Source organism: Gopherus evgoodei, chromosome 11 (genome assembly GCF_007399415.2).
Source record: "Gopherus evgoodei ecotype Sinaloan lineage chromosome 11, rGopEvg1_v1.p, whole genome shotgun sequence".
In the NCBI taxonomy this organism is placed as follows: Eukaryota; Metazoa; Chordata; order Testudines; family Testudinidae; genus Gopherus; species Gopherus evgoodei.
This window is the reverse complement of record NC_044332.1, coordinates 67,919,182-67,946,201: the sequence shown is the minus strand read 5'-3', so window position 1 is coordinate 67,946,201 and position 27,020 is coordinate 67,919,182. Positions and strand designations below refer to the sequence as shown.

Sequence of the window (27,020 nt, the reverse complement as noted above, 5' to 3'; positions counted from 1 at the left end):
ATCACCAACTAGGGAGCCAAAATTTGCTTTTTGCTTGCCAAACTGGTCCTAGCAAAGAATTGCAAGGTTAAGTCTGTCTTGGCCAGATCAGGTGGACACTCAAATAAGAGAGAATGCGAAAAAGAGGTAGGAGGGATAAACTGGAAGAGGTAAAAGTAGGAAACGTGGGTTCACCTCTCTGGAACTTATAAACACACAACCATGGAGATGCCTATCTGGGATCTTTCAGATCAGAAAGTGGTAGTGAATGGCATAGGGGTGCTGGAGATGGCAACGGCAATGCTGGTTAATGCTTCCAGCCACATGTAAGTGGCCAAGGCCTCCTTAGAAAAACAATATTCAAGAGGGGTTAGCAATTGTCCCAGCAAAACTGACCACTCAAGAACATGTAGTCTATATTGGTGAATCTCTTCCTGTGACCTGCTTGAGGCCCAATCAGCACACAGCTGCAGCCCATGTGACAGCCTTGGGGCCATTCAGGTAGTATATATATTGTGTGGATGCAGCCCACATAACACACAGAGGTGCACATGTGGCCCACAATGATAAATAGGTTGAGAACCACTGGTCTATATAGACACTTCATCATAGCAGCATTTTGGTCTGTTCCACTAATAATTTTGTAACTGTGGACAAATTAAGAATTAAGCCAAGGGCAGGGATTTCAGAACTGTTCTTAAGGTGTAAAAGGTATTTTGTGGATTATGCAGCCTGCATCATGGCTGTGCATACACCACCTCAACATAACGCCACCCGATATAACACGAATTTGGATATAACGCAGTAAAGCAGCACTCTAGGGGGAGCAGGGCTGCACAGTACACTCCAGTGGATCAAAGCAAGTTCAATATAACACAGTTTCACCTATAACGCAGTAAGATTTTTTTGCTCCTAAGGACAGTGTTATATTGAGGTAGAGGTGTACTTCACAAAGTATGTGTTTTCTGAAGTGCATTTGTTACGTGGACCTTATTAGCAACATGGAAACTGCTGTTAAAAAGAGACTATCCCTTCCAAAATTTGGCAAAGCCACCAGTGGTTGCCAAGACCAACAAATATAGAGTTTCTAAGCCAAGGTCACAGAAATTGACCTCACTTCAATTTTTACATTTTTGCTCTTCCAAGTTTTGTCAGATTTGATTAAACCTTTCCAAAAAAAGTTTTACCCTGAGTAAGGCAACAGTACATATGAAACTCATGTGGCTCCATTCTATCAAAAGATTGGGTGGGGCCAAAAATTAACTTTCAACGGAAATCTAGTTTCACCCTTAGCCAGACACTAGCTTCTTTACATAAAAAGCAAGTCAGTCACTTAGTGATTTCTAAAAAACAAAACATTAAACCCAACTTTAGAGCCTAATCTCTGCAATGTTCTTTTAAGGCCCAACCAGTGCAAAAATCTGAACCCAAATATGGAGCAATCATTTTCAAAACTGGAAAATCTAAAATAAAATATTTTGCAAAAGAATAACACAACAAAAATATCGAAGAACAGTTTTATTTAGCATATTTGGCACAAAGCTTACAAGAACAGTTTTGTTCCCTTCTCAAATTTAATACAACTAGCAAGAAAAAAAGGCATATAATACATTTAGTAAGTTGTACAGCATGTGAAATAGGAGGGGAAAAAGAGGCACCAGAAAGATCTATCAAACAAAATCAAAGTGCATGAAAAATATTTACTCCAAGTGCCTCCTGGTATTGGATTAAGGCACCACTAGTCTAGAATGTTTACTGGATACTCTAGATGAGCAAATCCTGGTTTCTGGAATGTACAAGTCCTTCCTCTACTTGTTATAGGACCTGAACACTACAGTTCTTTAAAATGGAATGATTCTGTATTTTGTTTTTCTGTAAATATTAAAAAGGAGAGACTCTTTCTGCTCAACATCACTTCAGAGGATGACACAGGTTTGTCATGATCATGTGCCTTGAAAAGGTAGAGGAGCTAAAAGTATAAACTGATGTTTAACCTTTTAAATAGTTCAGAGCTTAGCCTACACCAGCTCTTAATGATTTAACATATAATGCCACAGCAAAACACAGGATCTGGTATTTGAAAAATGAATGGATACATTATATAAGGTACAGCAAATTGTAAAGACTTTTGGCATACATTAAATCAGTATCTGACAATTAGTGTTATTTGTAGTATATCATAAACAATCATATGTGACTCAAGTAAGTATTACTGTAAATGTTTTGGATTACTCATTAGTCTGGCAAATTCCACAAAATTCCAGGGACATTTTAAACATGTAGAAAAGCCCCATGACAGTAGTGGTGGGGTTTCTTTGTTTTGGGTTTTTTTTTCCTGGTATACTTAGAAATAGCATCTTATATTTAAGATTCTGCAAAGCTAGCAAGAAATAAAAATGCTTGGTTCTTGAACGTATCGTATCATAAAGACAAATAGCTCAGTTTAACAGATTTAAATTGCGGATGAATAAATTTAAATGTTATAGCCAAAACAGTAAAGAACCACATTACTGTAGGTATCTGTAAAATCAGTTCACAGGTATGTATCTGCAATATTGAAATATGGTGTTTCAAGAGCCAAGCCAGCCTGCAGAGCACCACAAATCTTAAATATTCAAAATAGCTGGTTTTCTTTTGATGTTCCACATATTCATTTTAAAGGTGACTATTCCTAGAGCTAAACGATAACTGCAGTCTTGAAAACAGGCCCACATTTACACTTGGGGTAAGCAGTTTCCATAAAGTGAGTTGAAGTTGCACTTGATTATACCAGGTCTGAGTTTGGCCCTGTTGCTCAGTTGGGTCATTACTCTCCTTTACTAGTAATAGAAAATTAGATGACAGATCAATGTCAGTATTACCAGTTTAATGGGAAACAGTAACTGAGGAGTATGGTATAGACCTGTTGTTCAATTCCTCTACTGTAGAGGGTACGAAAAAAATCTCAGAAGTTTGAGACTGTGTTTAACCTGAATTTCGAACAAACAAATTTCTCCTTGGAGATGCACAGCCATGTAACTATGAACCCTAAGCAGTACAATGAATTTCAGTTTTTGTTTTCTTATGGTGTAAACCTCAAGAACACAACTGTGTGTGCACCATTAAAACGCAAACAAAAACGTTCCCCCCACCAGAGTATTACAAATCCTAACCAGCAAGGCTGAAAGTGGGCATCGGGAGATGATCTAAAGCGGAATGTGATGATTCAGAAGATACACACAGAACCCTTTTTTGGGTTAGTCTGGACTTTCTCTAAAGCCTTTGCCTCAATGTACAACTGCAGCTTTCATTAACCCCTTTGCCCTCAATTATTTGCTACATGTAAAATATGCCACAAAAGTGACTGTTAGGGACTAAAGATTTAAGGACATTTCCTTTTTGTCCTCTATTAACAACTACAAACAGCATAAAGAAAACTGTATTTACTCAACTCATTTATTTCATGATTTATATGTAGGTCATGTAGCAACTTAGTATCCGTGATTGTGCACTTGTGCTTCTGTTCTCTGGCACTTTGTTGAGGAGAAATTAGTTTCTGGATAATCACATCTTGCTGAAGCACTCTTTTGCATTTGTCCAAACTTGAATTCCCTTTTTTAAAAAAAAGTGATTTTTGCTTATTCTAAACAAAGGAACCTTGCAACAAACAAATATATGTGACATGTTTGCATACATTACCTGTAGACTTAAGTCATGCAAAACTCCCACTGACTAATAGGAACTTTTACATATATAAGGATGGGGAAAAAGATTGAGGATTTGGTCCACACTGTTTAATACAAACTGTTACCAACACAGGAGAATCTCTCTTAACCTCAGTGCATGCCAGGAAGAGAGAGGAGGCAGCAAGGATATAGCACCTTGCATGCAAGATGGACTATGCTGCAGCTCCTACTCGAATGATTTCCAGCCTTCTCCAACAGCAGTTCTCCCATTTGTTACAGATCTGTCCCTGGGTCCCCTACTACTATTTACATATTTGTCCTATCCGTCAGAAGCAAAACCTACCTTTTTGCACATACTAATCTGCATCACAGCATAACTTATGAGGGCCTCTTTCAAGTCATGATTCTTTTGCTCTTTGAAGCGTTCAATATCTGTCCAGGCACTTTTCACAAATTCTCTGAAATGAAAACAATATAGTTTTGTTAATGTGAGTGTTTTTTAAAAAATACTTAATACATTATGGGCCCCAGCCAGCTGCTACTGAAATTACTTGGAGAAGGACTCTGCCTTTGTCAAACCTGAAGTGCTACACTTTTATAGTCTATGGGCTGGATCAGAGTCATTTCTATGCACCCTGGATGGGATCCTCATTTTATATGTTTACTTGCTCTAATGTTGGAATGTGTGTCACAATAATTCACCTAGTTCTTTAGAGATTTTTAATAGCAAATCACATTCTTTTTTTTTTTTTTTAATATAACTGGAGACCTTCACAGATAGATCTGACTGAAGTTTATCTATGTGGCCACAGAACTAAATGAATAATTCATAACGAATTTATATTCAGATCCTTGCGGGCTCGCTAAATACAGTGCTCTGGTTGAGGGGCTTTGGGCCTCAGCATCCTCTTAGATCATCTCATTTCCCGTGAGAATCCTATAGACTGTCTTAAAATTCACTTGTCGTGAGCATTTAAGTCAGTAATGTACGATTGTTTGAATGTTTGCAGGAAGTGGGCACAAGCTTAGCTGAAGCAAATTTATTTCAGAATAGAAAACTCCCTTTTCTTGTTTGTCTGCAATATTTGCCTCTGGCGCTACACCTAACCAAAACGGGCAAGTTCATACTGTAAAGTAACTCCTAGCTTACTGTTTGTACTGCACTGCACAAACTAGACAAGTATTCATTTGAAAACTGTTTCCTGAGCTATAAAAGCAGATGTCCAGCACTTCTGTCAAGATGATTAAGGAATTTCATTTGCCAGGTCCTAATTTCTATTGAGTATTTTGTTGTTTTGAACTGTGTATGAACTGGTCTGTTTCTTATCTTTTGGCATGGAAGGATTACAGCTAACAGATAGCACACTCATCTTTCCTATAACAACAACAATGAATGTGTTCTGACACAAATGTCTAGGTTTTGCAATGTGAGTTCCTACTAGTTAGAATACTAAGACTTAGTCATTCAAATGTAGCCTGCTAAAACATTTAATCACAAACAGAAGTCAACAATCCTTCATAGAAAACTTTCTAAGGAATTATTAGCTCTAATGTCAGGAGCCATATTTATAGACTGGACTAAAACTACATCTGAATTCTACATTCAAGTAGCCACCACAAAGCTCAAATCCTCCTTTGCTTACAGCCCACCTGTTAAACATATTACCAGCTGAACATAAAACAAGGAGTCAGCCATTAAATGGATCTCAGTAACTGGGAAAGCGATCAGCTCTTACATAAAGGTACCCTCTCAGACCAGGAGCCAACTGAGTGTACTGTACTTAATTTCACAACTTGTAAATGACAGGAATTTTTATAGACAGCTCGTAAACACCAAGGATATATTAAAAATTCCACCTTTACCTGCTCTCCACATTTTTAGATTTCAGTTGTTCTTCCCCTTCATGTATTTGTTCTTCTAGAACCTTTATCTTGCCTTCTCTTTGCTCAGGAGTTTCCTGACCAAATAGTTTGCTCGTCATTCCCTTTAGAGAAAACGTTCTCAGAGTCTAAAATCAAACAGAAAAATGCTCTAAATGCTTTGTTCCAGTAGAATGAGAATTAATATTTGGCTGGTAGAGCTCAGACAGTGAAAAATGTACTACTGTGAGGTGGGTGTAAGAGGCATGGTAGTTCAAATTAAAGCCAACAGTTAAACAAACCTATATTAACTCCTACACTGCTACCTCAATATAATGCCACCTGATATAACACGAATTTGGACAGTAAAGCAGTGCTGGGGGGGGAGGGGCTGTGCACTCCGGTGGATCAAAGCAAGTTCAATATAGCACGGTTTCACCTATAACGCGGTAAGATTTTTTGGCTCCCAAGGACAGCGTTATATCAAGATAGACAATTTTTAGTAAATACACCTCTATCTGAAACTTCACAAAATCTCTAACCTCTTCAAAAACTGCCTTCAAATTATTTCCATTGCTGTATGCAGCGTTGTAGCCGTGTTGGTCCCAGGACATTAGAGAGAGACATGGTGGGTGAGGTAATATCTTTTATTGGACCAACTTCTGTTGGAGAGAGAGAGACACACACTTTCAAGCTTACACAGAGCTCTTCTTCAGGTCTTGGAACGTACTCAATGAAGGGCTCTGTGTAAGCTCAAAAGTTTGTCTCTCTCACCAACAGAAGCTGGTCCAGGAAAAGGTATTATCTCACCTACTTTCTCTCTTCAGATACTTTGATAGATAAAAGATTCTTATGGCCTGATCCACTGACCACTGGACTCAAGGGAATGACTCCCAATGACTTCAATGGGCTTCATTCTGGGCCCATATTGAATTAATTTGTTTTCAGTCACCAATTTCTAATCTTCAAGTAATATTTCTTGTCACATTATATGAAAAACAGTGAAAAAATTCTACATTAAGATATTAATAACTTAAGCAGTAATTGCTTACTCTGTTTATTCACCTTTCAGATTAAATGCAAATATTTGTTTTTAGATATTATCTAATTTCAGCCATTTTCCGGGGGGGGGGGGGGGGGGTTTGAGGGGAAATTACTGTAAACTACTAAAAGATCTACAGCTCACGTGATACTTGTCGTCATAACCAGGTGTCCACGTTATCTATTTGTTAAATGCCATTTAGATGTCACCCTAACTTGTTTAGCTCTCAAAAAAAAAAAAAAAAAATCTAAGTCTTTAAGAAAATGGAAACACAGACTCACTCCTGTTGCTAGTTCTTCACACTGTTGTTTCTTAGATGCCAGATCCTGAGCAGCTATTTCCAAGTCATACTGCATTAGTTCATGTTTCCTGCAGACGGCCCTGAAAACAATCAATGAACAATGTGTCATTTAACGTTTTGTCTTGCTACGTTTTTACCATCTTCTAAGCTTTAAAAAAAAAAAAAGGTAAAAAAAATTTTTTAGCATACGTCGTGTTCAGTTATTTATCTAGCCTGTATTTAATAGTCCTATAACAGTAAACATAAGTCTAGTGCAAGCCTGCTAAATTACAAATTTTCTGGTGTGTTAGTGATTTTATACTTCAGTGATCCGAAGCATATTCTCCTGCTGCTCCTTTTTCCACAATCTCATACTAAGATTTTGTATGCCATATAAAACCATCCTCTATCTAAGGACATCCTTGTAAAATGGTTTCATTCAACATGTTACAGTAAAAATTCCAGTTGTAGGAAAGGGTTTACATGTCATTTTGGACATTGTGCCTCTGACAGGCAAAGATGCACATTAATCTTAGGAAAATGTCTTTCATTGTAACTTAACCCAGAGTCTCCAAATTCCTTAGAGTGTACTAAAATTTTTTTGTTTGTAAAAAGTGATACTGTACCTAAATTTATACAGTGCCCTTCATTCAGAAGGATCTCAACGTGCTTTGCAAACTTTACGAATGGATTTGCAAACACAAGTGTCGCCACTTCCTTAGTGAATGTGGCAATTGTAACTGTTCATAGCAAAAACACACAGTACTTTAGGACAGGAAGGAGTACTAGGGGAGGTTAGGGAGGCAGAATGTATCATCACAACCAGACGTTATTTGGGAAACTTAAAAATTCCCATCCCTAGTTTTGAACAGCTGTAAGTGGTAAGAGACTCTTGTGTCTCATAATGGAAGATAGCACCTCCAGCAGAAGACTGTCCTGGAGCATTGATTCAAAGGGAGAAGCACAGCTTAATCAACATACAACATTACTTCCTAGAGCACCTGGATTTTGTCTGCCATTGAATTACTAACCAGCTCAGCTATACTTAACTCTGATTGGCTTACTGGGCAATAAAAGATGCAAGGTATTTGCAGACTTCAGAATGTAACCATGTAATGTTTTCTTCAAAAGTAAAAAAACTGTAAAGGATAGAGACAGAAATCTGCAGCGCATGTATTAAAATAAAGCAACAGAAGTACAGGGGTTCTAATCTTTTATGTTAATATACTTACCGCAGAGCTTCTGCGTAGAAAAGATATTCTTTTAGCTGATCTGCATAATGCTCTTCTTCTTCCAATATGTCATCAATAGAACCTGCATACCTGGTAAAGTACAACTTTTGGTTAAACACAAGAACCCCTGATTTAGCTTCTTAAATGATATAAATACTGTAAAAGTGAAAGAACCCTATTTCTTAGCAATAATCATAAGTTACCTTAAAACTGCTCTTTACTGTTGGATTTAAAAGGTGTATTTTAATGCTCAACAGACTAATATAAACACTCCTGAAGGCCTGTTTCTGAAGTTTTTACTACAATGAAGTGATAAATCTTAGACTAGGTCAAACGTTTTCTGCTGAAGAGGAGGCTGTTTTTATTACAGGAAAAGGAAAAAAAAACCAACTGGCTAAAGTAATTTATTCTTCTTCTTCAGTGATGTTCAACAGGCAGCAGCAAAGTGAAAAATATTCATAACAAATTTCAGAAGGAGAATGGCATCTTTAAGGTTTGGTGATGTGAACTTGATGCCTTCTAAAAGGCTAGAGGCAACATTTAAGAGGCGGTTTTCACTTGACCCTCAGTCAACAGTGATGGAAACAATGGCATTTGAGAGTCCTCAGCACTTTGCAGAATCAAGTCTTTTAGTTCCTTAAGTAGCAAGTTCAACAACCTGTCCTTTGCCTACAAGAGTGTCAATTCAGACTAGCAGCTATATACACAAGTCTTTGAGGAGCATATTTTCCAAAGTACTCAGTGTTGACCTAACTGTGCCTACTGTAGTCATTGGGAGCTTTACCACTGCTCCCATTGACTTCAGTGGAGCAGAGTTAGGCTGATGCTGAGTCGTTTTGAAAAATCCCACCCCCTATGGTGCATGGCAGAAAGCGACTTTTTAAATTTACAATCACTTAAAAAGGTAAGAAGTGTTGTCTGACAGCTTTCAATGGGCTCCCATTGTTTGAAAAAGGTTAGCATTTTCAAGCATGCTTAGGGATAGAAGTACCTCTGTAAAATGGTTACTGCACATATCTTCTCTTGTATGTTTTGAATTATACCTGATTAGCCTACTAACAGAAATAAGCTTTTACTATTGTCAGCAACGCAGAGCCAATGCAGCTGGGATGAATGAGCTGTGTTATACTCCACGCCCCCGTAGCATAAACAAAACCAACTAAGTTTGAATTCTAGAGTCTTTGTTGCAAAGCCTAAAGTAGAAAGTATAAAAACCCACCAAAATAACAAAATATGGAAGTAACAAAACTGTGCCAATCACCACCACATTCTTGGGTTTTTATGTTATTCCTTGCATCCAACACTTCATCTGTCTTTCATATTGTAAGATTTCGGACAGTCTCCTCTCCTATCTGTGTTCGTGAAGCAACCAGCACAAAAGGGACCTCTGGGCACTTGTCACCAGGTAAGGCATCTTTATATACCAAGCACTATTCATGTCTGGTTTTCTTCCTAAATCATGGGACTTTATCACCTGCTCCCTGTCCCTTAAAGTCAAACCTGCTGGCATATGTAAATGACAGCCTGTTCTCAGCAGAGAGGCTCTCCAGTAACTAGGATCTAGGGAAGGACTGGTGGTGGCTCCCAAGCTGAAAGAGAGCTGGGAGTGTGAACTGGAAGAGAGCTGGGAGTTCCTCTATTGAGATTCCCATAGGAAACAACTGAGGCTGTTAGGTCTGTCCTGTCAAGGGACAGGGTAAGGAGCCTGAGGGGGGATATAGCCAGAAGTTGGCAAGCAATTCAGGGGGCCTGCTGGAAGGGGATGTGGGCCCTTAGAGCTGAAAAGTGAAAGTCAGTCATGTTCAGGACAACTATTTGTAGTTTCTAGTTGGGGGACTGTGGAATCCTGAGGAGAAGACATGGATTGGACAGAGGGGTTCCTATATCAGAGCTAGGACTATAGAATCAAATAAATGTAGGGCTGGAAGAGGTCAGCTAGTCCAGCCCCGTGCCCTGAGACAGTAAACCTAGACCATCCCCGACAGATGTTTGTCCAACCTGTTCTTAAACATTTCCAGTGACGGGATTCCACAACCTCCCTTGGAAGCCTACTCCAGAGCGTAACTATCCTTACCGTTAGAATTTTTTTCCTAATAGCTAACCTGAATTTCCCTTGCTCAGATCAAGCCCTTTACTACTTGTCCTACTTTCAGTGGACATGGGGAACAATTGATCACAGACCTCTTTATAACAGTCTTTAACATATTTGAAGATTGTTATCACATCCCTCCTCAGTCTTCTTTTCTCATGACTAACCATGGCCAGATTTGTAAGCTTTCTGCATAGGTCAGGTTTTTCCAAACCTTTTATCATTTTTGTTGCTCTCCTCTGAACTCTCCCAAGTTTGTCCACAACTGCCTCCTGTGTCTTACATGCAACACCCCATAATGTTATTAGCCTATTTTGCAATTGCATCATATGTTGATTCATATTCAATTTGTGATCCACTGTAACCCCAGATCCTTTGTACAGTACTTCTTTCTGGCCAGTTCGTCCCCATTTTGTAGTTGTATATTTGATTTTTCCCATCCTAAATGTAGTACTTTGCACTTGTCTTTATTGAATTTGATCATCTTGATCTCAGACCAACACAATATATAATTTGTATATTAATAAACCAGAGCCTAGGAGTGAGATTTTGTTCTGGGCTGTGATTTGTGTGCATGATTTTACAGAAGGGGAGAACTGAGGTACAGCACATCCAAGAAGGGGCCAGGCAAGGTGACCTTGTGACAGAAGTCTGATAATGTGTTAACAGCTTGCTTTTCAAAGGAGGCAGGAAGGATACAGAGATAAATTAGATAAAAGTAAAACACACCACACTGGGAGCTGGAGCAGGGAACACGTCTCCATGCTACCTTTAATTACTGTCTGGTGCTCCAGATACATGGCTTTTTTGTGTTCTGAATTTAAAGCCCACCAATAATGTACAGCCAAGGAGGTGAGAGAAGGCTTTGGGCTTGAACCTCAAGCATGGTGAGAAGGTGCTGTCTTCGAGCTTGAAGGGGTATGGCTGATCTCCTGCATAATCATCTTTAAAAGGGCAATGGCATCTGCCCAGTTTTGTGAGAGAGGAGCATTACCACTGTGTCTGTACCAAGACTCGAATTTAAGGCTCTGTGGCTTTGTTTTTGTTTTTTTTTTAAAGTTCCTAAAACAAAAGAGTTGGGATTTTTTAGGGCTACAGATGGACTGTACTTCAGTTGCAGCCAAGTTTCTCAAGGGAAGATTTATGACCGAATGCTAGGAGTTGTTCTGCCCAACTCCCACCTAAACATACCCCAGAGCAGAATTTATACAAAAACTTAAATCATGATTTGACAAAGCAGTAGGTCAGCAGAAGCTGCACTTCTGACTATCTGAACCCAATTTTGCGCACTTTAGGCCAAAACAGGTTAAACAAATCATGGAAATCCCCAAAGAGAAAGGGAAATGCACAGCAGTGAACACGCTTCTACAAACAAACAGGGAAATAAATGTTGCAGAGCTAAGACTTTCCAACATACTAGATTCACCTCATAGTCAATGGGAGTTGTGCAGCAAACCCGCTCTTGTTATACTTTAAACAAACTATTTTAGGTTGTCAGTTGATTATGGAGCAGCAAATGTCAGAAAGGCTGGAGTCAAGTTTCTAAATTTAGGGAGGGCATTCATTTTTATCACGGGATAAAAGAAAAAATGGATGGCACCATGAAAATTAACACACATACAGACACTCCCCCCATACTACACAACTATGTGGCTTCTTAAATAATAATGAGTTAAATAAAAGGGACAGAAACATTTGACTAACCATCAAAAATCCTACTAAAAATGAAGCTGGTATAAGCAGGATATGTGCAGAATAGCTTTGAATGTATTGCAGGAACAGGTTTAGATATTTATAATGTATACTTCCTGCTCAGAAACCATACTCCTTGTGCAGTACTCCATACTACTTCCCATAACATTAGATTTGGAAGGGAGGGGGAGGGGGGGGAGAAGAATTGTACTGCTCAATTATTTTTCCAGTTGATCCTGGAGGTGGGAGGGGGAAAAAAAACCCCAAAAAACCAACCAAACAAAACTTGAGAGTCATAATGAGTCCTTGAACAGGGATGTCCCTACACCCACCATGAATTCCCTCATTCTCTCATGCCCTCCCCATCACCCCCATGGTCAACTAGTGACATGCAGTGTTGCCAATTTAGTCGCTTTCCAATACCCCCTGTAAATTCAAATACCATGTCTAATTTCAATTCCTGGGGAAGACTGTCTCTGAACCTCACAACTGCTGTCTCCAGTAAGGCATGAGCTAGAGAGGCCACTTCTGGGATCACCTGTTTGTTAGAGCAGAGAGAAAAACTATGCTATCGGAGATTGCCTTTGATGGTCATTCATTAAAGCATGGACTAATATAGGTTACCCTGGGAACTCTCCACCACCATCATTTTGGGTCTTCAACACTAACATCATTAAGGGTAGAAGTCTTAGGTGTTAAGTCTTACAACCCCTTGTGCCTCTAACTGTTGTTTTATGGTAAAGTGGAGCAGGTATAAACTGGAGGGGGTATAATCTCTTGAAGGAGGTATTTGTTTTACTTGCTTTACTTTATTTGATTAAAACATCTTCTCAACATTCTGACAGCACAGCATGGTGCACGTTGATGTATCACAAAAGAGAAGCTAGGCAGGTCCAAGTACATTTTCCTTTATCTGCAGTACTTGTTCACGCAACTGAAAATAAATTGATTTCTACGGGACTATTCACATTTTGCAGTATGGTAATAAATATTAAACGCTGTACTCCACTTCCTTATTCTTCTATGCCCTTTCATTTGGAGTTATTTCTTGTAATGGGATTTCGGCTGTATAATAAAACTATTTTAACATTAACCATAAAACTGTTTTTAAAACATGGAAATAAAAGCTTCTATGTTTCATTCCTAAACACTCATATTATTTAAGGATGTGATAAAATTCTCACTTTTTAAACCAGGCGCTAATTTTGATTATTCACTGTTAAACGAGCTTCTCCATAAAATTCTATTTGGCAGCAGGAATCTGGAAATTTATATCCCTTACTAAAACTGGACAAGGGCATCAATTTACAATACAGATGTAAACTGGCATCACAAAATAGTACTACTGACAACCTTAAAGTTTTCTCATGATTCACTTTTGAAATAAGATTATCTTTTCCAATTAAAACTATTTTATCTTTCATAGTTCCACTTGCAAAGGCACAGAACTCCTGAATGGGTTAAACAACTACTCTATCAGTGATTATGATTTTGTGAAATGGAAGGAACCAGAGATACACTGAATAAGAATTTCTCTACTATGTTTATTATTATTACATAGAAAGCAAAACTAAAAGAATTCCCTGTTGCTGTAGTACAGATACTATAAGCAATCTGAAGCGCTAAACAGTTTATTTTTTATTTTGAGGGTTCTGTTCTCCTTGTTTCACGTACATAACCATCACTGAATCCAATGGAAGTTAAACGTATGTGGTAAGGGGCAAACAGACACCCTTGCTGTGCTCAATAGCGATTTCTCGTTACAACCACTATTATTTCAGGATGGTACTTGAAATTATTTTGGAATCCACTAAATAAGCCTTGGGTGCTGAACAGTTTAAAAAAATAAAAAAGGTTATTTAAACTTTTTGTTAAGTACAAATTAGCGTACCATCTACCGCATGGTGCAAGGCATTCCTGCCAAAAACAAATGGCTCTCATCAGGTCTGCAGTACATTACAGTTTAATTCCACTAGTTTCTGGCATAGCAGCATAAAAGAAAAGCTGGAAGAATTCCAAACACCTCTATAGTTTCAAAATAATAATAAAAAGTAACCCCTCTGACTCCCCCGAGGCCCTTTGAGCTACTTAACACAGTACATGGACTCTAAAAACAGCCTACATCCAAAAGTCACTGAAATGTTGTGTACTCAATAGTAATATACCTCTCCCCCCAAAGTTTTCTCAGTACATTTTATAGAATTCCCTGCCCCTCCCTAATATATGTGCATCTGGCATACATCAAACTATCAGATATTCACTCAGTACTTACACATCCATGTGATGGCCAGCACTCTGCAGCCCATCCCCCATCTCCTTTTCTATTGCACTCCATTCACTAGAGAAAAAAGCAAATCCAGTGAGAAACAACATCACACATGGAGTTAAAGGAAGTTAATAAGCTGCATCCTGTATATAGTTTCTTTCCAGGTGACATTTGAATGGAAATTGCCTCAAAAGTTGCACCGAGCCAAACTGCTTTTCTACCTCTAAGCAGCAGCACTGAACACAATTTAATAGTGAGACAGTTTTAAAGCATTCTGGTCAGGAACTGCCCTGCTCCATCCCTCCCCAGACACAGACACAGACACACACAGAGAGTTGTTGTTTTTTAAGTTCCAGTTCAAGAGGCAGGCATGAAAAGAACCTTGTTTTAATAGTTAAAGAGATTAAGAGAAATACTTTCTAATAGAATTGCAACATAAGGTTCATTCCATTGTGTTGACACTTTTAGCGCCACTATCTGCAATACAAATGGTCTGTAAAGCTATACTACCAAATCTCAATATCGGAATGCTGATTTTTTTAAAACTAATAAGAGAATAACCATTAGAGACGAGCAACACATCACCAGACCGAAATCTGCCACATATACTGGAAAAAACTGATGGATTTATAGCATTCACAGTAGAAACACTGGAGTCTCACTTCTGAAATAAGACTCTCCAAACCTAATTTTTTTCTTAGGATCACTGCATATTGTTGACAAACAATCATATATATATATGATTAAATCTAGTCAGTTTATGGATAATGCAGCCACCAAAACTGAAGTTCACCACAATTAAATCACAGTTATGTGTCAATCTCATTATCTCTTAACTCTGCATGTTATTTGGTTTTATCTGTTATCTTAAAACTGTACCCCCCACCTCTTAAATATTGAATGCACTTTTAGTTATCCTCCTCTTTGTGTAACTTATGTCTAGTATTTATTGTTCTATACTTTAACAGAGTCAATTTTAATTGTCTATAATGTTGATATTTGTTTATCCATGTGTTATTACAAAAATGCACCTAATTTAATTTTAGACCCCCAGCCAGAAAGACATCTGCAATCCATTAACCTGGTGAATTAAATTTTGTACCGATTGTATAAGCAGGAGGTTCCCCTTAACCAGAAGTTAGATTCTTTAATTCTCCAGCGAGATGGAAAACTTGAGCATGCAACTCAGTCACATAAATCAAAAACTATTGGTTAATTCAACTACTAAAAAGCGTACTAGAATATACCTGAGATATTGTTGATTTAATGTATTAAAAGGATCAGGATATCTTTCAGCACTACAGATATAATGCAACAATTATTAACTATATAAAATAAATTACTAGGAAGTATTCTGAGGAACAAACAGTTTAGAACTAATAGAAAAAGACAAAAATCATGAAGTTATATAAAAAAACCCCTAAAATCTTTATCCAGTTAAAATTAAAAAGTTCAGCAAAGGTAGAGAGATCTGTGTCAAATACAGCACCTTGTCAATGTCTTAGTACTGAGCAGTGACACTTTCCAATGCACATATTTAGTAAAACAAAATATATCAATGTTTACATTTCAAAAATAGGGATAAATAAGCTTCATCCATTACCTGCAACACTATCTAAGCTTCAGGAAACTAGATGATGTATTTTAAAAAACCTGTTCTAATTCTTACCTGAACACTCTCCCATAATTCCCATGCACTTTGTATACGCCATAGAGACGGTCTGCCACTCTCTAAAACAAACATTTTTAAGAGTTAGATTTTGGACAAGCCCATTTCTTTTATATGCAATTTACTAGCTTCTTGTAAAACATACATATCTTAAGCAAAGACTAACGTTTACAGACTAACCCTTCAGGTCTACAGCTGTAACAACAACAGCAGTATACGAGATGAAAATGTTATTTTATAAAGGCTAAAGCACAGCTCTGACTTGTCTTAAAACCAATAGTATAACTATTTTTTAAATCAACGGCTTCAAACTATACTGAAAAATCACATTTACACCATTCTAAGTATGAAAATCTACAGAAATGCATCAGACTGTCTATACATCCAGTCAATCAGCCACTCTAGTTAGATCACCAACAACCGAGTTAATGTGAGGTGCAATTCATTTCACCTGTATAACGCTTATGTAAGTGGACATCACATAGGGGAATGTGTACGTGTGTCAGGGGGTTGAAGGAAGAGGGTGTATATGAAAACAGGAAGACAAAAATCTATGCTTCAGTTCAGAGTAGTGGTTAAGCCTCTTCCCATCTCTCACCCTGCATGGCCACTTCCCCCCTGCAGTCCTAACAAAGGCCTTAAAAATGAACTGCAAAGGAAAGCTGGGTTGGTTCAGAAAAAAGAAACTTCAAGGCTTTTCCATACATGATGAAGAATCCGAAAAGGCACAAGTCTATTTTTTTCCTTGAAATGCAATACTACAAAGAATGGGAAAGGAAGAGTCAACTCATCACAACGGTAGCCACTAAAGCTAGAAGTCAATTCATGCATTCGGAGAATCAGAAACCTGTACATGCTACACTGTTGGTAACTATATAGTTATTGATTTTTCCCTCTACATTACACTGAACTCCAAAGTGCAACTTATTTTTGTCCTTCACAATTATTAAACCACAGTTTGATATATCAGTGAGTTAAACAGAAGTTTTATAAAAGCCATAATTATTCATGTGTCAAAGAGGTAAAAAGGAATTAAGTTAGAACACCGTCACACAGCTCATATACACATGTACTGGCAGGAAGGCAAGTTACTGGAATACAAGCAATTAATCCTCTAACATGCCTCCACTGAACAGGGCAATCAATTAAAATCCTCCCTTACAGCACACTTTTGCCAAAAAGTAAACCCCTGTTGAACATACTAAGAACTAGTATCATGCTCCCTGTTACCACAGTTGTAATTTCCTATTTCCCTCTGTTTTGTATTTTTTTAAAAAAAAACTTTGTGTGTTTTCAAGCCATAGGAGACAGCCATCCTGATTCCATGACATAACTGTTCTAAATCATTCTAAAGGACATTAGTCATTACAGACTGGTCTGTAAGATGAAAAGTGTTGTGGGGAACTTGCATAACTTGTGAATTCACACCACAACCTCTAGAAAACACAATACACCGTTACCTCGATATAATGCCACCCGACATAACACGAATTTGGATATAACGTGGTAAAGCACTGCTCCGGGGGAAGAGGGGAGCATGGGGCTGCGCACTCCAGTGGATCAAAGCAAGTTCAATATAACACGCTTTCACCTATAACGCGGTAAGATTTTCTTGGCTCCCAAGGACAGCGTTATATCGAGGTAGAGGTGTATTATATGTCTATATTCCAGAAAACCTCATGCCGTTCTAACTTCTTTTTGACACATGAGAAAAAGGTAGAATCCTGATAACTGTACAGTGAGGATCCAACATGTTCTAGTTGATGTGGGATCCCCCCCCCCCCACTGGCCCCCTTGCTTCTTTCTCCAGTGGCAACACCTATGAAGAAGAAGTAGTAATGCTATTCTGCTCTTCTCCTTTTCTCTGAATTGTAATTGAAGATGTGCATCTTACTCTGGCAACAGTCTACTTTGCACTTCTCACTATTTCTCTGAAATATGCAATGTTATGCTGCAGATTTTGATGGAACGTGCAACAAACTGGGGTCTAAACACACTTCAAATCACTACAGGTCTTGTCTAGTACTTTGGACATGACACTGATGTAGCAACGTTGAGTCCCAAGGTTCTACTGTCCCAGCTAAGTACCAACCACCCCTCCTCCCAATTCCCCAAGTGACTTTTGTGGGGTTTTAAATTGCCAATACAATGATAAGGCACTGCATGTAAACTATTCTACAAGATAGAATAAAGCAGTGAGCCAAACAACAGCATTATGAATGTTTGTGGAAGCATTTGTAAGCATTTATTTAACTAGAAATCTGTGGGGTAAGAATGGCCTTTTTCCAGTGACTATCAAAACGTGAATAATTCATACTGGGGAACAATATTGGAGATAAGCATTTCATACTGCTTTATTCCAAGCACATTTAGAATTCTTTCCCCCCAGAGTGTATGGTTATAAAATTATCTCTCACGCTCATGCTCGACCCCCCCCCCCCACAAAAAACCCTGGACAGTACAACAAGCCAATTTCAAGTGAAGAATACATACATCAGTTTTCTATTGACTAATGAAGAAATGCTGTCTTATAAAATATATTCTACTATTTGTCAGGACACACATGCAAAATACTTACAGCTCTGACTCGCAGAAGGTGTGATATGACAGACTGCAGTTCATCGCTGTAGTGTTTTAGCTCAGTAAATCGCCTAGGAACAGGAAACAGATAGTACATCATTAGCTATTACAAAAGCAAGCTTTCACAAAATGTAAGATAGAGCCACAACACAGGAGCTGGTGACACCGAGCTTGACTTATGTTACAGTGGAATTAGCTGTGGATTCCTAGCAAATGACAACAGAATTAAACTCCTTTTTAGCAAATAATTACACACATGCAAAACTACTGTACTTTTATACAACAGTAGTAAAGTTTCAGATCAATTTATATGCCATAAATTTAAGAAATATAAACAGCAGATATTTTTTCTGAAAGACTGCTGCATCTGTTTTTTTTAAGAGCACTTATGAAGTGGAATGTTATTTGACAGATATGATCTAATGAGCAGGAAGAAACTGTTCATTTAAAATCCCATTTGATGGGTTTTATGCTTACTAATGAAAAATTGTTTAAATTCTTTTGAAGCTGATAAAATATTACCTGTATTTACAATGTGTCTTTTATGCAAGGATCTCAAAGAACTCTAAAAAACATTAAATTAGCCTCAGAATACACCTAGGTGGTGTGTAAAATGGATATAATGTCCATGGCTAAGCTGAACCCCAGATCAGGTTGCTGATTTGGGGAAAGCTTCAAGAGGGGGTTATTTACTCCTGTGCAGATGATCAGAACAAGAGCTATACACAATTTAAGATCAACTTAAACCCTATTTTGAAGCCTTAGATCGTGCAGAGGCATGCATTTTATCCAGAGTGAAAGTAAAGAATAGGAACTAGAGAACAGACTAATTACTGAATGATGTCTCTCAATTATTGTAGTGAAAAAAAATCCAGGCCAAGATTTTAAAAATAAAAACAAACAAACAGATGCCTAAAGTTAGGCTTCTAAATTCTTAATTAGTCACCTACATACAAGTGGTCTGATTTCAGAAATGCTTAGAACCCAGCAGGTCTCATGAAAAACAAAACTACACAACATAACAAAAACAGGCCACTTATTTAGGAGGCTAATTATGAATTTAAGAACCAAAATTTCAGCACCCATTTAAAAAAAAAATTAAAATCTGCTTACACCACATGTTTCTAATATCTAGCCCAGTATCCTGTCTTCCGACAGTGGCCAATGCCAGGTGCCCCAGAGGGAATGAACAGAATAGGTAATCATCAAGCGATCCATCCCCTGTCACCCATTCCCAGCTTCTGGCAAACAGAGGATAGGGACGCCATCCCTCCCCATCCTGGGTAACAGCCATTGATGGACCTATCCTCCATGAATTTATCTAGTTCTTTTTTGAACCCTGTTATAATCTTGGCCTTCACAATATCATCCGGCAAGGAGTTCCACAGGTTGACTGTGTGTTGTGTGAAGAAATACTTCTTGTTTGTTTTAAACCTGCTCCCTCTTAATTTCATTTGGTGACCCCTACTTCTTGTGTTAAGAGGAGTAAATAACACTTCCTTACTTACTTTCTCCACACCAGTCATGATTTTATAGACCTCAATCATCCCTGCCCTTAGTCATCTCCTTTCCAAGCTGAAGAGTCCCAGTCTTATTAATCTTTCCTCAGTCGGAAGCCATTCCATACCCCTAATCATTTTTGTTGCCCTTTTCTGAATCTTTTCCAATTCCAATATATATTTTTTTGAGATGAGGCAACCTCACCTGCACACAGTATTCAAGATGTGGGCGTATCATGGATTGATACAGAGGTAATATGATTATATCTATCCCTTTCTTAATGATTCCCAACATTCTGTTCGCTTTTTTGACTGCCCCTGCACATTGAGTGGATGTTTTCAGAGAACTATCCACAATGACTCTAAGATCTCTTTCTTGAGTGGTAACAGCTAATTTAGACCCCATCATTTTATATGTATAGTTGGGATTATATTTTCCAATGTGCATTACTCAGCATTTATCAACACTGAATTTCATCTGCCATTTTGTTATCCAGTCACCCAGTTTTGAGAGATCCTTTTGTAGCTCTTCACCGTCTGCCACCTTACTGTTTACCCCTTTTTCCAGATCATTTATGAATATGTTGAATAGGACTGGGCCCAGTATAGAGCCGTGGGGGACACCACTACTTACCTCTCTCCATTCTGAAAACTGGCCATTTATTCCTACCCTTGGTTTCCTATCCTTTAACAAGTTACCAATCCATGAGAGGACCTTCCTTCTTATCCCATGACAGCTTACTTTGCTTAAGAGCCTTTGGTGAGGGACCTTGTCAATGGCTTTCTGAAAATCTAAATACACTATAGTTCTAGTACACTGAGTAGCAAGAGAGCTTTCAGACATCTCTTATTCCAAACAGATGAAGACTGAAAATGGACAGCCCAGGATTAGAGAGGATTCCCATACTGTCGCTAAATCTGAGATACCATGTTCTTCCTGTTAAAATCTGATGTTAACTCTTCCTCTGCTATAAGAAAATGTTATCTTAGGTGGTTCTAGGGTGCCTATTAATTTTGGTATCCAAGCTCCATGCACAACTAACAAATCTGGTGTTGTTCCTCACCATTCCTTGATGAACAGGGATGTGTGAACTTAAATTGCAGTTCTTCTCTGAAAAATAACTAAAAATAGCATTGCAGCATTACAAGTTTACTGATTTTCAATGATTTTTAGATCAAATCTGTTCAATTCACTACTAAAAACATGCTTCTAAATGCCATTACTCCAAGCTACCTGGAATCAGAAAGGTAACTAGTGATGGTTTCCTGCTCTTGCAACTCCAACAGTAAAAGCTGTAGAGCCAGAACATGGTTGAACATGTTGATAAACTAGCTCAAAAGTACAACACTGTTTCCCCAATGCCCAACCCGTCAGCTGTGTTGGATCTGCAATGTTATCAAGTGTAAAAACCTATTTTAGAGAGTTAGGGCTGGTGTACACAACAAAGTTAGGTTGGCTTAACTATGTCCTCAGGGCACTGAAAAACTTTATGTCCTGTGAGATGTAACTAAGCCAGCCTAAGCTGTGGTGTAGATACTGCTCTGTTAATGGAAGAATTCTTTTTAACCTACCTACCACCTCTTGGAAAGGTGGGTTTACTACAGCAGCGAAAGAACCCCTTCTATCGCAGTAGTAAGTGTCTACACTACAGCACTGCAGCTGTACCACTACGGCTGTGCCACTGTAGCATTTCTAGTGAAGCCAAACCTTTAGCAAAGTACGACTTTCAATACAGATGAAAAGCAGGTAAGTCGAGTCAGATATTACTGCTTCCAGTGGTTCTAGTCTGAAAAGCGACATTTTAATAGAGATACTACCAATTAAAAATTCACTTCTGGATGAAAATACTTTACCAACTATTATTACTAGTCTTACTTAAGATAACTATAACTATACTATAACTACTGTAACTGAAAGACAGAGAATTTCTCCCTTCTATTTTCAATTATTTTGTGCATTTGACAGCACTAGGTCTGTAGTGAAAATTACTATAACTATGGTCAATTTCCCCTTCACAAAACAATAGAGGAATAAAAGGTATTTTTAAGAATAGGTATGTGGGGCAGAAAAACCACAAATGGCATGGGGACTCAGGATCAAGTGTACTACTGAGAGAGTCACAAGTTCAGCTGCCATAAGCAGAAACTATTGTCTAATATGGCTCAGCCACAGTGATATTACCCAGATCCTTTTCATTCTGTTTTAGGAAAGTAGCTAGTATGAAAATTGTTATCTAGTGGACTGTATGAAAAAGGAACAATGCACCATTGAGAAAGCAATTTTTGATTGGATTTGAAGTACAGAAGGAAGACAGCAGAATGTTTGCAATGAAACTGGATTAGAGAATTCAGTGGAAATGTCACTGCAAATTTATTTTTGAGAAACAGAAGAGCTCTTTTATCACCACTGACCCCTTCAATAAAAACCACTCAGCCTACCAGAAGAGCTTTGGTTTTGTTCCAAACCAACTTCAGTAGTTAGACTTTTGAAATGCTATGTTGCTATCCAACCTTCTACGGTTGGTTTAAATTAACGATTGAGAAAGCTACTGATACTTACGACCTCAGGGACTAAGCCTACTAGCCAAGTGAAAGATATTGGTGCTCCTACACTTCCAAAACCAACCCCCTAACCACCAAGCCACCCATTGCTGTACAAATGAATAAAACAGATCGTGTGCTGTAATTATACCATTTCAATCAGCTATTTAAGAAACTTGTAAAAATGTTACCTGCAATAAGAGCTAGTGGCACCACGGAATAGCAGGACAAAAGTGTCCAATATATGAGTTGTTGAATTTCCCCAATATCTATTGAATAATATATTTGTCAAATAGCATTTGGCCAGCCATTGAGCAGGCTGAATATCACAAGTATTTGGCAAATTTGTTAAATATTGGTAACATCCCTAATATAACAAATTTCATAAATATTGTTCAACAAGCTCTATGCAACTCTTACTTTTATTACACATTCTCTCCATTCCTGTCTGTATTCTACTTTTTCTTTTCAAAACCAGATCATAATGCATCTTTTCCTTAGTGGCATTTAGTATCAATTTCCTCATCTCACCATCCAGTCTGACTTCCCGTATACCACAGACCACCAGTATCACCTACTTTGCTCCTTTGCTTTTCCTTCTCCTACACTGTGTTCTTTCCTCCATGTCCCCTTTCCAAATCTCTCTCTCTAAATACTGCATTTCTCTTTTCTGCGTTATCTCAATCTCTCCCTCCCGTATTATGGAGGCTGGTAAAATTTCCAAGCCCTAAAAACAAGAAAACTAACACTACTATGCACAGACTAATAAAACAAGATTTGGGGGGAGGGAACATAATATCCAAACAAGGGCCAAATTCCACTTTCAGATGCTGGAAAAGGGGAAGATGTCCTCTCTTGATACAGCTTCAGGATTCCATCCTTCAGTTTCTGATAGATTTTAAGTAGCACTCTGTCTCTTGGTTCCCTCTCTCCCATGTCAGACTATTCTGAGTGCTGCAGGAATGTCTGCTACTTTACCCCCCTCGCACTCTCCCAGGTGCTACAGAGAGAGTCTCCTACATCAGTGGTTCCAAGTGTTCTACTGAGGGGATTCACCAAGTGCATTTTGTCCTTTTGTTGTTGTTATTCACCACTACATATATGCACCCTCCACCCCGGCACCACAACCCTAATCCCAGCCCACTGAGAGGGCTCGGAGGTGGGGGTGGGAATTGGACAGTTAGAACCTGCCGCTGCAGGCAGGCTCTCTCATGGGGCTGGGCTCAGCTCCCAGCTCCCCACTCCAAGTGTTGCAACCTGCCACACGCAGTCTCAGCGCCACTGAGGTTTGGGGCAGCCCAAACCTGAGTGGCACTAAAACCATGTGCGCCAGGTCACAACACCTAGAGTGGGGAGACAGATCCAGCCCCAGGGGAAAGGTGCCACTGCTCTGGGGTGAATGCAGAACAGGCTGCCTCTCCAAACTGCACTTCCTTTCCACACCATGCTGGGAGAAGTGTATGTTTGCCTAGGCCAGGGCCCAGCAATGGGTTAATCCAGCCCTGGATACAGTGAACCATCCATCGGTGCCAACTCTATGGGCACCCAGAGCACCCATGGAAAAAAATGTGTGGGTGCTTAGCACTCACCAGCAGCCAGTCCACCCCCTGCCCCTCCAGCGCCTCATGCTTGCCACAATCAGCTGTTCCGCAACGTGCAAGAGGCGCAGTGAGGAATGGGAGGAGCGGGGATGGGCACACTCAAGAGAGGGTGTAGAACTGGTTGGGATGAGGCGAAGTGGGGGCAGAGCAGGGTCAGGGCCTTGAGGGAAGGAGTGGAGTGGGGGCAGGGCCTGGAGTTGAGAACCCCGGGGAAAGGAAGAAGCCAGCACCTGTGGAACCATCTGACACTTTCCTGCAACCCACTGTTTGGAAACCACTGTCCTATACTAACTTCCTCTGGCCAAAATGAGGAGTGTCTGCTACTATACTCCCCACACTTCAGCCTCTGTTAATGGGCCTCCTATCCAGCTAATAACTCCAGTGCCTGCCTCTGCAGCTACCCACAGCTCCCAAGACTGAAACTGATCTGGGTTTCCAATAGCAGCTGTGAAAATTGGCAGCTTGGGAACTGCAGCACTGGCAAGTGCATATAGTTGTGTGTGTGTACACACAAGAGAGATATTGGCTATGTATGCTTGCAGATTCAGGAAGGTACCACTGCATTAATTTGCAAAGGTTTCTTTGCAAACAAAGACTAGATTTTTTTTTCCCCCTTGTTTTTTTAAAATGAAAGCTTAGATTCTGCATAAGAGTGATGGCATTTCCCTTAAGAGTTTCCTGCTCTCCCTGTGAACTGGGTTTTTCAGCCTCTTCTCTCTGTCTGTTATTGGGTTTGTTAATGAGGTTTATAAAGTGTACAGATAGCATACACTCAGAAATGAAAAATTACATAGATAGCACACACTATCATTCATAATTACAACTGTAACTAGTACGAAAAATCTTACTTGTCTGGGTTTTTCACTCTGAATGTGGCATTAAGAGCTTTTAACCTGGAGTCTGCCTGAAAAAAAAAAGTTTGAAATATAATTGCATTATAACAAACAGCAAGCAACAGTATCTCTTTGCTGGCAGCCACAGTAGAAATCTGCAGTTTTCTGTCATGGTATTTCATCAAAAATTTCAAACATATGAACAAATCTGACAAGTGAAGGAGCTAATGTCAGGTTGCTTTTAGAGAAAAGGCTAGAAAACTAAACGGTTCTGTGAACTAGCATGTAAACAGTATCTAATATCATTCAACTAGTATAATCACAAACCCCAGCAAAATATTCTTTTCTTGAAATGTTACACAAACCACAAAATTAAGATATATAACCCTACATTCTTTTCAGGTGATGCAAGTAGGACTAAGGCTATATGGACAAATTATTTTATATATTTTTCAAACCAAAATATAACCAATAGTGGAAATGACCTTTATATGGTCTGAATTACCAAAAACAGTTCCCCAGTGGCATCAAACACAAATCTATTGTGTTCTCTCTCTCATTTTCAGAGTTACTGTAGAGAAAAGCATACATATATCTGTGAATGAGAACAGTGTAAGTTTTGGATGCAGTGTTCCTTTTCAATAGATAGGAGACTGCTATACTGAATCACAAATTGGATCACTGGATTTTCTTCAGTAAAGAAACAGCTGCTTTAATTAAACTTTCTGCTCGGTTTCTGAGAAAAATGTTATTCTACCAGTGCCTGCAGCTGAGGGATGGAATTCCCAATACTAATTCTTGCTTTTGTGGTTTAAATTTTTTAAGAAGTTAGTTAGAATTAATCCGTTTCTGTTTACTCTGTAAAAGGAGCAACATGCCTCCACTTTTTTATTTGTTTTACTGTAATGCTTATTACATGTCCTGGTCATTGGAGTCTGACTGCTAGACATGTACACACAACAAAAAGTCAATCCCTGCCTCAGATAGTAAGGCCTTTAAGGACATGTCCAGATGGAGACACTCAAGAAAATTAAGACAAATTAATTAAAGGTGCAAGGTGCTAAATTAGAGCACATGCAATCCCTGTGTGGATGCTCTCCTTCAGAAGTTGCCCAAGTTCACTTTAGCTTAATCCTTCTTCAAATGAAAAGAGGTAGGTTTAAAAGAAACAAGACTTCTGGTGCAAAAGGCTCAGTAAGAGAGATAATTCACAACTATACCTTCTGGCAGAGAGAGCTTTTAGCTATGATCTTGGCTATAGGAATAATATTTTGTGCATCAATTGCCGCAAAGTTAGCAACTCTTAAGAGCAGTTTTAAAAAAGTTATTTAGCAACTGATTCCAGTAGAACCCAATGCTCGCTTGGAGTTAGAGTAGAAAATTTCCCTTCATAAGCCTGTCAGTAAATTCTATTTATGAGATTGGCACCAGAACGAGACTGTTACGCTTCCCATCACATCGTGTCCAAGCTGTACCGTGTCTGAATTTCACTGTAATATCCTTGATGCTGGGATCTCGTCTCATGTTGGTAGAGTGCTGAGCACAACGTCTGAGCTCAATTAAAAAGTAATTTTGCTATTGCGATTGGCATGACAGCTACTGATGGAGTATTATACAAAAGTGTGGTCAAGGAATAAAAAGGAGTTGCTTTCCAGCAGTAACTCTGCTTCTCCAAACATTCTACAGACTGAGGGAGCAAATATCCCAAAACCCTTATAGTGATCTCTCAGAGTTCAAAGGAAGGGGTTTTTAAATTGTATTTAAGAATAGACTGGCTAGTTTTTCCACAAAGATAAGTGACAGGTCTCAAGACTCTGTTCTACTCAAAGGTGTCTGGCAACATCTTGGTCATGAGACTTGTTTCCTCTGAACAGTCCGATTCACTTTTGCCCATAATGTAAGCAAGTATATTTATACTAGTTTATATACAGTTGTTCAAACTACAGAGCTAAAAACTCTCTGGGAGAGCAAGACAGTCAATTCTACTTTGGGTTCTGAATGCATTATCAAAAGGATTAACTAAGTTCCAATTACAGGACCAAATTCTGACCTCAGTTACACATACATAATCTTTCAAAACCAAAAGGAGTTTCACAGGTGTAACTGAGGAAACAATTTGTCCTGCAGAATCTTTACTATTGATGATGCACAAGAAGGAAATAATTCACAAGAAGTCAGGCTGTGTTATCAAC

The 27,020-nt window shown here is 38.7% G+C and overlaps 1 protein-coding gene across 1 annotated transcript in view; it reads right to left on the bottom strand.

The window, feature by feature from the left end:
• Positions 1-1,482: 1,482 nt before the first annotated feature.
• SNX4 (sorting nexin 4) overlaps positions 1,483-27,020 on the bottom strand; it is a 58,125-nt gene continuing 32,587 nt past the window's right edge. The window contains exons 6-14 of the mRNA XM_030579770.1: positions 24,844-24,899; positions 18,353-18,425; positions 15,775-15,836; positions 14,112-14,177; positions 8,059-8,148; positions 6,828-6,927; positions 5,508-5,653; positions 3,988-4,102; positions 1,483-3,570 (exon numbers count right to left, since the gene is read on the bottom strand). Of these exons, the coding sequence (XP_030435630.1) occupies positions 3,523-3,570; positions 3,988-4,102; positions 5,508-5,653; positions 6,828-6,927; positions 8,059-8,148; positions 14,112-14,177; positions 15,775-15,836; positions 18,353-18,425; positions 24,844-24,899 (756 nt within the window). The 3' untranslated portion in view covers positions 1,483-3,522. The remainder of the gene's footprint in view (positions 3,571-3,987; positions 4,103-5,507; positions 5,654-6,827; positions 6,928-8,058; positions 8,149-14,111; positions 14,178-15,774; positions 15,837-18,352; positions 18,426-24,843; positions 24,900-27,020) is intronic.